This window comes from Atta colombica, unplaced genomic scaffold (assembly GCF_001594045.1).
Source record: "Atta colombica isolate Treedump-2 unplaced genomic scaffold, Acol1.0 scaffold51, whole genome shotgun sequence".
Taxonomy (NCBI): domain Eukaryota; kingdom Metazoa; phylum Arthropoda; class Insecta; order Hymenoptera; family Formicidae; genus Atta; species Atta colombica.
The window spans coordinates 1,222,889-1,241,621 of NW_017259541.1; the positions used below are offsets into that span (position 1 = coordinate 1,222,889).

General features: G+C 34.5%; 1 protein-coding gene across 1 annotated transcript in view; it reads left to right on the forward strand.

Moving 5' to 3' along the window:
- The window catches only part of LOC108691716 (neuroligin-1-like), a 34,759-nt gene that overhangs the window by 14,940 nt on the left and 1,086 nt on the right, over positions 1 to 18,733 (forward strand). Inside the window, exons 3-9 of the mRNA XM_018199582.1 lie at positions 2,071 to 2,268; positions 6,309 to 6,424; positions 11,540 to 11,772; positions 12,599 to 12,811; positions 13,299 to 13,437; positions 17,624 to 17,775; positions 17,854 to 17,972. Coding sequence (XP_018055071.1) covers positions 2,071 to 2,268; positions 6,309 to 6,424; positions 11,540 to 11,772; positions 12,599 to 12,811; positions 13,299 to 13,437; positions 17,624 to 17,775; positions 17,854 to 17,972 — 1,170 coding nt within the window. The remainder of the gene's footprint in view (positions 1 to 2,070; positions 2,269 to 6,308; positions 6,425 to 11,539; positions 11,773 to 12,598; positions 12,812 to 13,298; positions 13,438 to 17,623; positions 17,776 to 17,853; positions 17,973 to 18,733) is intronic.

Here is an 18,733-nt window from a genome sequence, read left to right on the forward strand (position 1 = left end):
TGCAATTCAAAAGAATTCAAAATAAAAAGAATTCAAAATAGAAAGAAGGAACAAATATTTCCCATTTCCCTATGCGATGATTCAATTAGATGGATATTTACGAAACAATCTGCAAGAAATCCTTAAATCCTATTTAATCTTATAAAATTCTACGTAGTCCTACACAATCCTGTAAAGAAATTTAGAAAGGGGAAAGGGCGTTTTTCCACTCAGCATAGCTTTCCAAATTATCGATTTGGCAAAACCGGTGGAAAACAGTCGGCGCAATCGTTGACCTAGATCCTGACGACAGTAACGCCTCCCTTGTTAAGGTACCGAGTGCCCTAAAGTTAATGAGCACTGGCAAGTATATATACACGCAGCTCATAATGGGAATAATCCTCTTAGCTCCGCGAAGAACAATCTCCAGCAGTGTCGGCGGGTAAATATGATGGATAATTTAATGGCGCGGCGTTTCATTTCATACGACGACTGCGAAGGAAACATACCGACCAGGTATGGTCTTATTGCAGTGGTGAATTATCACGTCCGAACTTGCCAGCAACAACAATCGTCGCTCGCGATTTAATTCGGTCGAATGAAAGGAAGGAAAAGGTGGAAAGCCCCTGAAGGGTCGGGCTTGATTCGATTAGCGCTAATCTAATTTCTTCTTCTATCTGTATTAAAAGAGATTGGAACTAATCGACTACACGGCTAACTGACACTGTTGGTAATTCCTGGTTTCGTCTAAATTATTAATTCAATAATTAAGGAAAAATTATCGCCAAAAGAGAGAGATACTTATTTTTTATTAAATGGCAATATCATTGTATGGGGATATTAAAATCTATGATTCCATCTACATTCTTGTGATCTATAATTGGATCTGGAAGAAGAAAATAGCCCACAATTACCATATACACATAATTACAATACAACGAAAAGTACTCAACCGTAATCATCTCGTTATTATTCAGAGCGCGTAGTGTCGAAATTTCTTCGCGAAATTGGTGTTTCAACCATAAGGTAGAACTACGAAACCCCGATGGAACAAATACGAGAATAAATATGCACAAGCTTGGACACGGCTGGCAGATTTACGAATCCAGATTTATTTGACGGAAACGGAAGGGAAAGAGTAAAGTCGGTCTATTGACGAATGTATTTCGACGAGGACGAAGTCGAAACAGTTTGCGTATCATGACAATGCTGAACCCGACAAATCGGGTAAGACTGTCGCCAATGGCGCCATCCGGCCGTCATAAATATCACCTCGACTCCCCCAATTGATAGCGATATCTCGCTCAGCAAACGATACACAAAGTAGGACGTGATACGCGTCTGAACACTAAATCATACCCGCTGCTCGCCAGAGCCAATCTCTACATCCCGTAGCCATTTAGTTCTTTCACGCGAGAGGGTTGCGCTCGTCGCGCGATTCCTAGTAGGCTAAATAATTCACGTACAGATGCAAAAATCAATTAATATTTCAAGCAGAATGTGCGTAAATTAAGTTTATCATAACAATCTAAATTGTGTATTGGAATTTCTAAAACATATTGTAATTTCAAACACAAAAATTGGAAAAATTCTTACAAGAAAAACACCCATTACATATTATGAGGAATAAAAACTGGTCAAAATTTATCCCTTAATGTTATTAATCAATATAAATAAAAATAATTTGCTAATAATTTTCTTTAAGATTCGAAAAGATTTGTTTCACATAACCATAATCGTTTATAAAACTATCGACTATTTATTATAATTAATAACTATACATGTACCTAAATTTGTTAAACGATTAAACACAATTGTGTCTCTAAATATATAGGAATCATTAATGAGTGACATTACACCTCTATATTTCCCTTTTCCTCTCACTTTTCCCACTCGGACATGACTAATCCCAATTTCGTTCCCATGTTTATCTCATCTGTCATTTGATGGTCCACGACATGCGACGATTGAAGTTAAGCCCACCGACGGTAATTCCGGTGTGATCACGGCAATGTTATACTAGCCGTAACCGTCGATAATGGACACCAGGAGCATTGCACTGGCTATAAGCGATGCTTGTTTTGATTGCAGGCTTTCTAAACGCCAACACAGACTCGCACTTACGCTCGCCAGCGAATTACGGTCTGATGGACCAGATCGCAGCGTTACATTGGGTACAGGAGAACATCGCTTATTTTGGGGGCGATCCCAAAAACGTCACGCTGGTAGGACACGGTACTGGCGCCGCTTGCGTGAACTTCCTGATGACCAGTCACGCGGTTCCTGATGGTGAGTTACGCTTTCAGCTCACATTTGTAGCAAAGTTACCATCTCTCTGGTTTTCGGTCGAAGACACTGATTTTTTAAAACGAATCTCTGACTCTCTGATAGAAAAATCTTCAACTAACCGTTTTAAATTTTGATAAATCAATTTTTCTCAGATTTCAAAAAGGAATCTCCCACAAAAGAGAGCCAGATCTAATGATTTTTTTAGAGAGAATACTATTTTTTCGGCTGTAATAATCGATCGCCAGGAAAGAGAACCATAGATTTCCAATGCAATACTCGTTGAAAGGTGACAATTATAGCTTCACAGTGTTTTTCAATTTGTAGATATTAATGCAGAAACGCTTCTTCTCACGATACAAAAATAATTATCAAAATATGTGTGTAAAACGATTTACGTGAACGAACTTTGTAATAAAAAGCTTAAAGTAATACGTATAAAATAAATAGTAAAAATTTTTGACGAACAAAAATTGACTGAAAATTGACCGAGATTACATTTAGAAAATCAATCTACATACGTATAAAATACATTTTATATGCATTTCGCAAAAAACAAATTACTAGTAACATTACCAATATATATAATTTCCTACTTAAATTCATATTGAGTGAAAAATTAAAGTATTGGCTTATTACTGGTAATATATTTGTGTTCTGCGGGATATCATGTAACAGAATATCGTATAACTTTATTTGGAAAGAGTAAAATGTATTTTCGAAAGTTCGTTAGCTCTTAGATACTTGTATTGAAATGTTCTTGTAACAGTTTATTGTCTTGGACCAACCCATAGAAAGCTGTTTCTCTTGTCGCGTTGCAAGGAAACAGCAGATAATGTCACGTAGAAACAGTAGAGCGCAAGAGAGGCAACAGAAGGGTAGAGGTCGAAGAGCGAGAAGCCGCACGAGACAATGATACGGAGAAGCTAGGAATAATGGGGTGGTTTACCAGACGCCATAAATTATAGAGGAATCAGCTGGCCCCACCACCATTGACAACTCACAGCTGTAGTGAATTATTATCCAGAAGGTCCTCCGACGATAAGCTTTGCGGTTCCGAAACAGACATAGCAATACTCTGTTTTTTGTTTCTCCTCTGATAAACTGATAAACTTGAGCCAGTATTACATGACTCGTCGAAGAATACGACGAAGAATAATAGCGATATCCAGCTAAAAAATTATATCGTATCTCTCTTCCTTACGAGCTACTATTTTCCCACAACAACTGATTCAACGATAAATAATAAAGAATATTGTAATAAAATTTAAATTCTCTCTCACACTGTGTCAGACACATATATCTTTAAATCTTTCTGAAAATTCTTTTAATTTCTGGTTTTAGTTGTTGAATTTAAAACTATCTGTGGTATTTTAGTATTTTGAAAATAATAAATTTGAAATAATTAAATTCTTCGATTTGTTTCTAATTCAAATTACCGTAATTCATCTAGATTTTTATCCATTTTATCCATTTGTCTGTTAGCTTTCATTAAATATGTGCATTTCATTTCTTCATATCTTGTGTCCCTGCTTTAACAAATCCCAAAATTTTCTATTTCTTATATAGTTTCCCGTCTTCTTTGATTCTGTCTTGAATAATTTATATGCTCGAATCTTCGGACCTTAACTTCTTCAAATCCTGAGAGTTCACGATTTTTCAATTTCTCGATTTCTTACATCTTAACTTTCTTGATTTTTCGATTCTTATGAATCTCAATTTCTCCCTTTTTTTTTTCTTTAAATCGTGATATTCGGATTTCAGTTCCTCTTTTCCTTTGATCCTACAGCTTTAATTTGTCGAACGCTTGGGATCTTGTTCCCTCGAAGGAATTAATTAATCCTTGGGTATTATAGAGACCTGCCATTAAATCCAAGTAACGCAACGGAATTTGAGTCAGCGATAATCCTTTAATAGTCCTTTAATGTCGCGAGCTTCGACACCATCTTATCGTTCGGTGTCGTCCTCTTGACGACGACGAATATCGGAAGAACGAGGCCATCTTGATTCTGTAATGTCGGAAATACGTCGAGGATGTCACCAGGATATTCAGAGTTTACCCTAGTATCTCCTTCGTTAAATGAATGAGAGCGAATCAAACGTCGACGTGTATCGGGATAACATCACTCTCGAAGACATATTTTGTCGAATATCAAGATGGATTGACCGATCAAGTTACATATTTGTGTGTTGGAAAAACGTCACTTGTTATGTTATTTTCGCTCATTTGAAATTTTATGCAAATACTACAAGGATATACTGTGATACGAGGAAACTTATTAAATATTAAACAAATCTTTCTTATACAATACAAAGTGTCTTATAAAACCGTAATATGACTACACACAACAAATTGGAAATAAAGCACTAAACCTTTCTCTGTTGCGTGCAAATTAATATATATAATTATATATAATTAAGAATAAGTAAATTAAAAATTTAGTAATGATAATAATTGGGAATGATAAGCACAATGGGAATATAACGTAATAAATGATTAATAAAATAATAATATAAAAAGTAATTAAAACAAAAGCTGTCTGTTATAAATTAATTAATTACAAATAATAAATAAAGAAGTGTTTTTGTATATCTTGATTAATACTGTGTATGTTGAGATCTGGTACGTGTACATAGTATATCTATATGGAATCTCTCGTCTCCTCGAGATATCAAGATTAACGACTCACAAAATTGGGATTAAGCGACTTATCCCGGTCTTCTGTATTAAATAATAGACAAACTAACACGACGAAGCTATGTAACATCATGTTCGCCCTGCCGCCTTAATTTTCTTCACGCTACAAACCATGCTCTCTCTCTCTCTCTCTCTCTCTCTCTCTCTCTCTTATCTATTCATGTCTTACGTAATGTCTAATTTTGCGACGTATGATGAGAAAATTAATGACTAATAAGCTTCTGCTCGACTCTTTGTTGTAAATACTACATTTTATTATTATTACCGAGAAGAAATTTTTAGTATTTTATTTTCCTCCATTTTCTCCGTACAAAAAATTAAAATTACTAATTAAATAGAAAGATGTTTCAGCAGTCGAAAAATAAATAAGAATTCTTTTACTTAATAATTTTTCTCTTTACATAATATTAACATAGAAATGATGGTGTAAAAATGTAGATGATAATAATAATAATAATGAAGCAATTTTTATAATGTATGCTGATACAAGACAGATTGCAACTGAAATTTTCTCTATAAAAATTTTCTCTATAAAAAGTGTTTCAATATCGTAGTATTTTTCAATACCGCAGCACATTCATCTTTCTAGTTTAGACATCTTGTATATGGCTATGTTCGGCGAGTTGTACCCCTCATCTTTAGAGCGGAAATCACTGATAACCTCGTAATGGAAGTCGTTGATTGGAAATAAATCTATCGAGCGGTCGAGATGAGTATTCGTTACTATGCATTGAAACTCGGATTGTATTTCGTTTACTCAGGTAATATCGTAGTTCCGTCCGCGAAGGGAATCGACCCCGAAATCATCTCGAAATTCAATTCTACGTCGCGATATATAATCTCTTCCTACGCGAACAAACATTTTTGTATTACGAGATACGATTTGTAAATCCCGAGATAAAGTCAGGTCCTTTCGAAAAGTGCGACACGGAGATTCCACGCGTCGTATGGATTCCGGAATCGCATCTTGAATCGCGCAGCAATTCTAAGATATAGAATTTTTACGACGCAGAACATTTCCTAGCGCACAAAGAACATAAAGATTGTAGCGTTGCTGGAATTGTACGGAACAATAACAGACGGGAAATACTTAAGAATTAAAGATCTTACGTAAAGTATTGTTAATAATTATACAATTATACTTCTATTTACATTTCCGTATCGGTGCAAGATTCCGCAAGATGTGTTGTAAAATATTAATAATGTCATTAATTTATTTTATCAGTAAGAATAACGCTAATGAGAGAATTGCTTTAATTAATATTCTACAAAGAAAAAATCTACTAATATTCGAGGCTTGTAACAAATCTACGCACAGTATGTGATATCGACGGCTCGATTGCAGGTCTGCTGTTTCATCGAGGTGTTCTGATGTCAGGCAGCGCGCTTTCACCGTGGGCGTTAGTGAGAGGCGCCGCCAATTATGCTATGCAGGTCGCCAAACACCTAAATTGTTCGTCGGTGAGTACCAACAAACATGTCCTCCCGATCGCACCGAAATTATCCTACGCGTCAGCCTATAATTTCGTTAACCCTTCTACCACCCTTAGAAACTTCCTTTCTCCTCGAAAGTCAACGTAGAATTTACACAGGAATTCGGATCAACACACCTTGCACATACGTGTGTTTAAGAATGTATCAGATATATAGTATCAGATATATAGTAAGTATGTGCTACAGTCTCTATAAAAAGAGACTGGAATTGAAAACTTTCGTAACTTTCCGTAAAAATGAATGTTATGAAACAATTCAATAAGATCAATTTAATACATATTTAACAATTTTATACAGGGTGCGTCACCAAAATCCGGAAAAATCGAACAATTTCTTTAAACAAAATGTTTTTAATGAAAAATTAAATATTTCAAAAAATCCTTTTACATGGCACTTGGGGGATCCCTGTACAGAGCACAATTATTCGATGTGTCTCTTATTAGCTTGAATGACAATCTCTATTCTCGGACTGAAGCACGCACACTGTAACGCTGCCGACGAATGCTGCCTTAATAATGGTCCTTAATGACGTCACATCGGAATGCCGAGACTTGTTTGTGACCCTTTTCAACTACGTTTCATACGTAATAGTCCAAGGGATTTAAATCTGGATTGTTGGGAGACCAGAATGGGAGCCGAGGCGAGCAACTCAACTTGTCCTGGCAGCCTCAGAGAGCATCTATCGTATCTTTAATGTATACGATTTGTATCGAAGGTTCTTCTCGGCAATTCGACGCATCGTTGGCTCGCTTACACCAACAATCGATGCTAATTTTCGCGACGATTGCTCTGGTTCATTCGAAATCAGCGCTTGAATCCTTTCAACGGACTGCGGAGGTTCCTCGAGGTGCGAATGACTCTTCCTCGCTGGCAGACTAGGACTTTCATTGGATTGTTCTAACTGTACATTTTGCCACAAAAAATGGTTGATCTTGGATATTCAAAAGAACCAAATTATTTCCGTTGCTGAGCGAAGGTCTTCGATGATCGCGGTTCTTCGGTTATACTCCGCACTTCGGTTATACTCGGTTTCAATATCGCGGCCATTTTGAGAATATGACTGGTTACTATCAGGCTTTCTCGGATGCCAATAACAACCTCTAACGGAGGCACAATATAGCAGAAAATTTAAATTGAAATTTGTCCGGATTTTGATGACACCTTGTAGTTTAAATGAAATTTTTGTTTCATTTTATTTTAATTATTATTTTCATTTTCTTTAATTTATTTTTTTTTAAACAAGTTTACTTTTTATCGAAATAATTTATTATCCAGGGATCTTACTCATCATCAAATTTTTACTTTCAAATGTAATATTACTTAACAAAATTATTTCTATTAATAATATTATTTTCAAATATAATATAGAAAAATCTAATTTTTTTCTTTTATTAAAAAATACATGTAATATCCTTAGCAGATGAAATTAGATTTTATGGAATTAAAACAGAATGCCCCTTTGACCAAAATTTAAGCCGAATCTCTTGAAAATACTAAAAAAAATTTGAAAAATTCAAAAGCTGCAAACAGATTTGACTTTACGTGACAGCGAACGTGATGAATCCAGCGTTAAATTCGAACACATTTCGTTGATTTCAGTTTACAGGGTGAGACCAATCGACAGAATAGACAGTGTGCTCGTTATATTTCATCGTGTCGACAGTCTCTCGGCATTAATTCTTATTCGCTCGTTTTCGAGCTCGTATAATTCGCGATAATTCCGATCGTCGGCGACGAAACGACCGCGTAAAAGCGGGTGGGCATAAATTAAAATATCAAATGCGGGTATACTCGCGCACCCGGTGTTTTTACAGCATTAATTACGCAATACCAATTATATTAACGGTGCGTTTCAATTAAGCTAATATACACTCGAGACATCGGCCCCAATAGGCGAATGCGCGCGCACTCTCAATAAAAGGGATGTTAAATTTCGCAAATTGCAGACTGGCCGATGCAAATTTGGTATACGCGTACAGCTATATACCATCTAACTGTAACAATTATTCAGTTAGATATTTCTTGATTGTTCGAATATAACGTTTCATATATCGATTTTACAGGAAATAATATTAAATGAAATTATAGCTATCTCAAATTTCAATAAAAGATATCGCCATTATTGCATAGATTCGTCATTCCCATTCAGCTTTTGTTATCTTTTTCCCATTCTTCCCTTTTTCTCTGGATTCTCTCCTGCGCTACGAGCCATGGAAAATATGTTGTCCTCGGTTGACGGTTATTTTATTAAAGGTGAATTACGTACTTGACTCACTTTATAATACCGCAAAGCCGCCGTGACGTATCCTTTATTGAAATTGATATGCAGCACTGTAAATTCCGGCGACGATATTCCCGATCAGGTCGGAAAGCCTCGATATCTACAAGCTCGTCGCGTTTTCTCGTCCATCAAAAATAACGCAATAAAAGATACCTCGGTTCCAACAGTGTTTTCCCAATTTGAACTTTCCCCTGTGGATATTTCGGTTGTGTGGACGGTGTGGACGAAGGCGGGGATGGAAATAAAATTTATTCCCGCTACAAGTGCGCCGATCCGAGCGCATAATATAATCCCCATCTCAATTTCCATTTTGCACGCCGCCATTTTTCCAGGGCATGCTTTGGAAACATCGAGAAACAATTGACGTAATCCTCGTTTAATCGTTTACTTTCAATCGCGAACCACAAATCGGGACCATTTAGGCTTGATAAACCGTATTTTTCAACTAACAATCCGAAGCTTTTTCAAATTGATATTATTCGGAAAAAAAGTAAAGAAAAGGAAACAAATTTCGAATTTTATCCAATTTCGTTTTTGTGCAGATTTTTTTTTCAAGATTCTCTCTCTCTCTCTCACACACACACACACACACACACACACACACACTCTCTCTCGCAGTTATATATTTATTTTCTAACAGTTCATTGAACAAAGCGATTCATTTTTAAAGATATTTTGCCTGTACAATCAGTCAAAAAAAGGTTAATATTAGCTAAAAACTTTTGACCATAAATATGCCCTGAAATCAAAAAATAAAACAACAAATAACCTGACTTATATTGGTTTAAAATAATGATATTTACCTGAAATTTTATAGGTAAATAATTTTTAAATGAAATGAATCCAAATAACCTTTTGCGCGATTATTTATTAGAGTTTTATTGGTACAAATAAAAAAGCTGATTTAATTTGTAACGCTGATTAAATTTGCACTATAAAATACGATTTTATATAAGAAACAAAACAAACCAGAAAATTAAGTAATTTTCATATTGATAAGAAAATTATACTCAAATTTGTGACACATACGTAATAGAATAATCTATGCAAATTTTATATTTTTGCTAACTTTGTGTGATAACACATTCATCCTTAAGACTATATTAGATATAATATGTGCAAAAAAATTAAAATTTATACTTTTTTATTATTTATTTTTTTTAATGAGTATTATATACACACATAAAGTTCAATAAAATCAATACTTATATTTAATGATATAATTTAAATGAAAATTTTCTCATTTTATTTTCTTTTTATGAAACATGTCAAAAACTTCTTAATAAAATAATTTTTAATCGAGATTCTAAATAGCCGGCAACCTTTTTATATTAAATTTTCAAATAGACACAACATAAAAAAATCTATAATTTTCTTATATTTGTTTTTGTTATAATGCATTTTCTTCATTTTGATAAAAAAATACGTATTGACATATCCTTAAACGATATTCTTGTTATGTTCACGCAACAAATGCTTCCTCATTTTTCAAAAAAAAAAAGTTTATTATTTTCATCTGTTTATCGCACGCGATAAACTGCGCATAATGCACGAGATAACTCATGTGGCAAATCGCCCGAGCATAGCGGAAGGCGTTTCAGAGTTGACGCATTTCGCGCGGGATGTGCGGGATCGTGTCGGGAAAGGGTCGACATTTTCCGGCGGCATTTCCCGGCGAGGATGTACCGTCGGAACAAGGTGGGTGCGGCCTTAACGAGGCTACCACCCTGCACTGGCACACATCGCCAGCAAGATAAACAAGATTTTCGTGCGTCTCTCAGCTAAATTCGACGGCGCCCGAAGTTGGACCGAGAGCCCATCGGCCTCACCAGGCGATTCGCTTTAATTTCGGGGTCGCACGCAAATGAATTGCTTTAGCGTCGGTAATCGTCTTTGGAAATCCAGCTCTCAACGCAGACACGGCGGTGACCCGCAATCGAATGTCGAATCGCCCGCTGACTAAATGCGACGTCCTGCGTGTGTGCAAATTGCCCGTCCATACGTGGACCATCGTTTTCGATCGAACGAGGAACGCGTCTGATTGTGCCGATTCTCATCCTGATAAAATTACCCAGCACAATCGCGTTTAATGTTACGAGGGTTATCCCGCGTTAATAGGATATCCCGCGGTTCATGGTCTTAATTGTAATGATAACAAGTTCTATATGGCCAATCTGGAGCTTTATCTTCTAAACGAAAATGTCGATGAAAATATTAACAGCGATCATTTAATTTTTTACGTTGCTCATGATTGTAATTAAACTTAATCGCAATCTATATTACATATAGTTACGTTTTATTACTGTAATTAAATACAAATGATTCTGTTAATTTCTTCGAATTATTAAATCAGGAATATAATTTTATAATTTACTTATTTCCCTAGAATCTAATTTCTAAAATTATATTCTTTTTAATTGCTTGAGAGGAGATGGTTAAATTTGAACGAGCTAAAAATAGCAGTTTTTCAAGAATTCTTAAGAAAAAAGTAACGAACCAAATACGAGGAGATTCTTTCCTCATTAATTATAATGTACTTTTATCTATATTAAAAATATTTTTAAAAAATGTTTACAGATTTATTAAAAATCATGACTGCGGCAGCTATTTCCTCTTAAACATGGAAAACTTTGTTATCTTATTTTTGCTTTGTAAAAGAAGATTGAAAAATAGAAGATTTAAAAACATTAATGTCCCTCTTTTTTATACGTTTAAATATAAAAAATGAAATATAGTAATAAATAATATGGTAGTTTCTAATCGTTATGATTTTTCTGAAGTGTCGATTTTATTTTTTATAGGTAGCGGAAGATCCTCAGGCTCTGTTAAAGTGTCTGAGAGATGTGTCTTTGAGTGAATTGGTATCGGTGCCTGTTAAAGGGCTAGAGTTCGCACCAGCTTTTGGACCCAGTATAGACGGCGTTATAATCGATCCTGGCGATCCCGAGGATCAGGACTACACCCTGCAAGTCGACACGATCAATACGCTCAACAACATCCTTCTGAGAAAGGACGTCGTCGCGAAACTGTCGAGGTATCGTAACTCCTCTTTTTGTTTCAATCGTTATAACTAGCGAAATCGAGCATTGAGGCAAGGGAAAATAAATAGCGCGAGATACACAATATCGGAGTTCTGAAGGAATATCACCAAGAAAGATAAAATCGCATCCTGCAACATTGAGAATAACTCTTTTATTCTTCGTTGAAAAATACGAAAAACTCGTGTAAACAAGAATGTAAAGGCTCGAAAAAGCTTAGTGTCCGAAGTATAAATGAAAGATCCTAGTATTTAAGAATCTTATGAATTCAAATTGAGGTCGCTTAAACTTTTTACAATTATATTATTAATTATTAATTATGAATTGTAAAATTTTCTATTAGCAACACTGAAAGAAAAGATTGCTGCAACAATTTAGGTAGTAAAATATGGCATAGCATTTTTATATGTCTGTAGCAACCAGTTTTTGGTTGTAGCAGTAAATTTTTACTTGCGTTAGCCTATCAAAATATACTGACATTGTGAATAGGCTAACTCAACTAAAAATTTGCTGTTACAACCAAAAACTGGTTGCTACAGACATATAAAAATGCTATGCCATATTTTACTACCTAAATTGTTGCAGCAACCAATTTTTTTTTCAGCGAATAATGCGTACTGTTGGAATTTCTATATAAATACAATTCCACAAGATTTGCAAAATCCGTGGCTAAAAAGTAAACTTTTCATACCGCAAGAAACTTTTTGTACTTTAAAAACGAAGCTTATAAATCTGAAAATATTTCGTAAACTTCTTAATATTTTGTGAGAAACTTCTTTTATCTCTTTTAAACAGTTTAAAGAAAAATTCTTGCATTCACAGGTATGATTTGATGGTCGGTGTTGTTCGTTCCGAGGCGTATTTTTCGTTAACCGCCGACGATGCTCAGTACGGGATTGAAGCTGATAGAAGGACAAAGATTCTGCGCGAATTCGTGCGGAACACATACACGTATCACCAGCCGGAAATCCTAGCAACTATAATAAACGAGTATACGGATTGGGAACGACCCGTGCAACATCCTGTCAATATTAGGTAAATTCTAAAGAAATTTGATCGAAAACCAATTTCATATAACAATATTTTTATTTATTTTAATTACCGTTACGTATCTATTTTAATTTATCTCCAGCTATTATTTATTTTATTGATAGCGAATAAATCAATCGTGACATTTATTTAGTACATTTATTAGTTCTTCAGACTACAATTATTTGTTTCAATATTTATTATTATGAACCAACATTTATTTATTGAAAAAACATTTTATTTTAAAATATTCTTTTTATTCTTTTTATTTTGATTGTACTATTTTTGCTATAAAACAAAAATAATTATATATATAAACTTAAATTTTGCAGAATTTCCTTCAATTATAATTCAGTTTATATTTTATATTTTATTTATCTTAATTTTAATATTCATCTTTAAATTTATTTTCAGTCAGAGTTTGGAAGAAATTTACGGAGTATATTTATAAAAAAAAAAAAAAAAAAAAAAGAAAGAAATACATCTTTTTCAGGGACGAGACTCTCGAAGCCCTGGGGGACGCGAATACAGTCGCTCCAGCAACGAGAACCGCGGATCTTCACAGTCAATCCCACAGAAACTCCTATCTGTACGTCTTCGACTATCAAACGAAATTCGGAGACTATCCTCAGGTTTGCTATCAGAATATACTTTTTATCGCACAAGTTGGAATGAAAAAGAACTAGACGGAAGAAGAATCTAGACGTTGGAAAATCTAGAGAATAAAAAAAGAATCTGGAACTGTTAATATTATTACCAAAATCTATATTTTGAATATTATTCAATTTATTTTTCAAATTTGTAGAATTTAATAATAAATCTGTTTTGCAATAAATTTTGCATACCTTTATAGACTTTAAATATGTATATAACGGTTAAAAAGCGTATTAAAAAGTTCCATTAATAAAAAATAGCGCAGAAGAGATAAATTCGGTTTACTTCCTATGATCTCTTCCATATTTTTCATATTATTCATTTATTAAAGTCACGGGTATATATGAGACAGAAGTTGGGATTCACCGGAAATACGACAACATGGCGGCGACTCTTGCTCATATCTGATTTCAGAAACTTACGATGAGGATACGGGAGGATGTACGGTCCCTTTCCTCTCTCATTCCCTTTTCCTATACCTCCTAGTTTCAAACTTTGAATGAATTTCAGTGGCGCGATTATTAATGTCACATATATATTAGCAATATCCACACTTCTCTCTTCCGAATGTCTAACAAGAAACGGATGTGTAAAAGGAAATCCGAAAATTGAATCGATGAGATCAGTTATTACCACTGCGTGGAATTTCGGAATATTATCTCAAGATATGTATTCTTGGTGCACCTTACAAATAGTCTGTGACCCACACGTGTACGTGAAGTACACGGAGTAAACAAAAGTATAAATACGAATATATTATATGTAATATATACACTGAAAAGAATACTGAATTTTAATAAATATTTGTTTGAATAATTTTAAGTATAATAAATATTTATTAAACATATGATACAAAAATCATTAATTCGATTTAACTGTCACTTTTTTGTATTAAATAAATATTTATTTACTGCAAGTAAATGTTTATTTAGTACCATTCAAAAGAAATATTAAGTTAAAAAAAATTTGTTTCCAGTTTATAAATATGTTGTGTGGGATACAAGGAGATTAAAAACTTTTAGGTCTTTGACAGGAGAAAAGAATAATCCTCTTGTTAAAAATTTCTTTCGACTTTTCACGAAAAATAAAATTTCGCTGCATAAATTATCACCATATTTATCTCTCCGTAAATTCGAAAAACAACAACGGAAAAGTGGAATTTTAAAAAGAAACTCGAACGAGAGAGACGGAAGGAGGAGGAGGAGGAGGATTTGAAATTCCACGTTCGCCTCGCACCTGCAGCTTCCGCGCACTTTTTCCTTTTCACCCCATGCCGTCATTTCTGCCGGCACCTTTATGCCTTACACCCGGTGCACTTTGCATACGAATATCGTCTGGCACCTCGACCTGGCGATCACCGTTGCCGTCACCAGCAAAATGAAAGTGCATTAAACGTTCAACGCGCACCCTCGTCTCGCCCTCCCGTCTCGCGCCATGAAGTCAACGAAGAATAAGGATCGCGCGTAAACGCTGCAACGAACTTATTGCGTCTGCACGACTGCATCCAGAAAAACGTTTCGGTTGCATTCGTAGAACGTTCGCCTCGCAAGAATATAACGTTAACTGGATATTTTATATTCCTGTGCTATGAAGTAAAATATACCTATAACTCGACGTTGAAACATTTTTAATGTATTATTTAATATTTCGAGAAATGTCTAGTTTCACATTTTTCGTCAAGCTAATTGCTAATCAGTTATTGCAAAATGAGTCATAACAGAATATGTTGATACATGTTAATTCATCAAAACGTGATCATGATCAAAAGAGTAATTATTTCCTGTTTAATGAACGATAATTTAATCGCGATTTGATTACTGCTATTATTCATTAATCATTCCAACAGTTTATTCTGTAATTGTTAACATCAACCGCCAATTCTGTTATTTAATAACAATTATTGAATCGTATTTTATTCTTGGATCTCGAATTGGAACATAAAAATCGCTTTAAAAGTCGGCTACGGATAAAAACACAATTCCGCTATTTCTCGTGGATAATTCGAATTTTTCGAGGACGCAAACTCTGCACTCGAGCTTGTTAAAATGGCGGGCAAACTTGAAGTTTGCAGAATAGGCTGAGGTATTTTTACAATTTCAACGAGAAATCGTAGGTGCACCTATAACTTCGGCAGATTCCATGAGTGCTTTCGTATGATCGAGCGTGAAAGAGGATTCTTCGGAAAAAATTCCATGGTTAGATTCGCACTCCGTCCTGATCCTTTCATTCCCTCCCCTTTCGCTTTGACCATGCGATTGAATTATTAAAGCTACGGAGTCATCTCGGATCAACTAATTTTAATCTATTTAAAGAGAAAAAAGAAAGAAGGAGATACAAACTCAAGAAAATTACACTACTTTACAAATTTTGAAAAAAATTTAATTGCTCAAGACGTCTGATTTGTTTTTGTATATTTCAATAAAACTTCACTATATATTGAGAAAAATGTTTTTTTTTTCACCTACATCTTAAAAATAGAATCTAATAGAGATAGTTTAATGACAAATTCAAGCATAGCGTCAAAAATTATCCTAGACAATCTTCATATACTCTTGCATAAAATCTTAAACTATAATATTACCATATTATTATCACATTATATTATATGTATAGAAAAAGAGATAAAATTAAATATAAGGGCATATAAACAGAAATAAATTCCTATTTATACTGTTACTTTAACTCCTATTTATATTAAAAATAAAATAAGCACAATATTCTTGAGACTTCCACTTCCTTTCTATAAAGATTATGCGTTTCGCGGATCTCTTCCGTGTCCAGATCCATTCTTGGAATGCCAACGTTTTGTGAACCTTGCAATTCACTTCATCAGTGCGAGGAGCAGCCTGAAACTGAGCTGTTCCTCCGGGTCATTCCCCTTTTATATATTACGCTACTTGTTGGAGTGGTAATGAGTTCTCCTATTTCTCCTGTAATCGCCAACATCTTCATTTTGAGAAAAAGGCCCTCAAAAAAACACTCAAAAAACCAGAATTTGGTTCCGTAATGTAGACGACATATTCGTGATATGGAGACGGCAGAGCCAAACTCCGTAAATTCCTCAACAATCAACTTCAAATATTCACTTCACCATAGACATAGAGGAAAACGGAAAACTCCCCTTCCTAGATGTTCTTATCTCTAAAGAAAGCTGACGGTACCTTAGGCCATCAAGTGTACAGAAAACCAACACACAGATACCTACATGCCGAGTCACATCACCACCCAGCACAAAAATAGTCTGCAATCAATTCACTTGTACATAGAGCTTTCACCATCTCTGACAAAGAACATTTACAGACAGAACTCACTTAAAAACAGCTTTACAGAAAAACGGACACGACAAAAAAGACATAATCAAAACAATCAATAAACATGCAAACAAGACAACGATCTTTGACATACAATCAGACGAGAGAATCCTATCCATTCTCCCATATATCAAAGGAACAACAAATCGGATTGGCAGGGATATTAAACAAATACAACATCCGAATTATCTTTAAACCACTCAAAAAGATAGGACAAATCTTAAGAAATTCTAAAGATTCAAAGACCTCCACTTAGCTCCGCAGGAATATAAAAAATACCTTATTCCTGCGGGCAAGTATACATTGGAGAAACTGGGAGAATGGTCAACCTATGGATAAAAGAACATCAACGTGATGTCAGTTAAAACACATTACACAATCAGCACTGTCAGAACACAATATCGAAACAGGATATCAAATAAAAATGTTTGACAAAACGATCACAATAGCCAACATTATATCATACTTTCCAAGAAAGTATAGAGAAGTATAGAGATACAAAAACACCCTAACAATCTGAATAGAGATAATGGCTATAACATAAATAAAATATGGAAAATTATTCTCCCTTAAAGAGGACTGACCGATTTTCTCCCCCCCCCCCCCTCCCTCTCTCTCTCACCTACAATTCTCTTCTTTCACTCCAACAAGTAGCATAATATATAAAAAGGAAACGACTCGGAAGAACAGCTCAGTATCAGGCTACTCTTCGCTTTGATGAAGTGAACTGCAAAGTTCACGAAACGTTGGCATTTCAAGAATGAATCTGGACACGGAAGGATCTGAAAACCCGCATAATTTTTATAAAATAAGCTTAAACTTTTATCATATATCATGTTAATTATTATTTCAGAGGCCGGGATGTATCCACGGGGAGGAGCTGCCATATTTTTTCGGAGCGCCCCTGGTTGGAGGTTTGTCTCATTGGCCGAAGAATTATACTAGAGCCGAGATAGCGCTCTCCGAGAGTGTAATACTCTATTTGACAAACTTTGCACGTACCGGGTAAGTTGTGGAAAAAAAGCATCTTTCGTAATATTCTCATAAAATAAAAGGTTTACTATTAACCGTGCTCCTCGTCAGGAATCCGAACGAGGGCACTCCTGATCCCGGACCCCTCGGTTCCAGACCGGAAAGGACCAAGTTTAAAAATATCGACTGGACAGCTTATGAAGCCGTCCATAAAAAATATCTTAGCATAGGTGAGTCTTTGTAATGTTTCTCTTTAATCTAATATTCTTGTATAAAATCTTCCCATCGTAAAAAAGTTTATTCCTTTTTGATATTTTTTTTAAACCCTTTGTTTCGGCACATCCCCTTTAATTTCAAAATTGCTTGTCCATTTTTCAAACTGAAACTTAACTTATAAGCTAATTCGATAATGCTTTATTCGATTTTAAAGTTAAAAGAATATTCAATATGGCGGATATAGAAAAAATAAAAATATTTCAAAAGAAAATCTGATTTTTATAAAATTTGATTTTAGAAAATTTCTAATTTCAAATAACACACACACACACACATACACATCAAATTTCCAGTTTAGCTCTGTTTGAAGCTCATCAGACTACGCAAGCAGTTAATATCTATTTCCGAACTAATTTCTAAACTCTAATTATAAGCCTTGTAATACGAGATTTTCCTTCATGGAGATTACTACTTTTGAAATTCAACCTTTTCAAATTACATCCAAGCTCAGTGATACTATAAGAATCTCCTAAAAAGAATCTCCTAAAAAGAATTTCAATAATATTTATTTCTTTTCAATTTAAATTTTTTAATTCTGTCCAGAATTTAGCGATTCCAAAAACAAGATCTCTAGAAAACAAGACCTTCTTTGAAGTTGTTTGCCAAAAAACTTTTGTTTTCAAATTAATTTATTCTTTTTCATATAAAAAATGTAATATTGAAAAATGTTAAATTTTATATATATTTTATAGCACAAAAATTATCATAACAACAT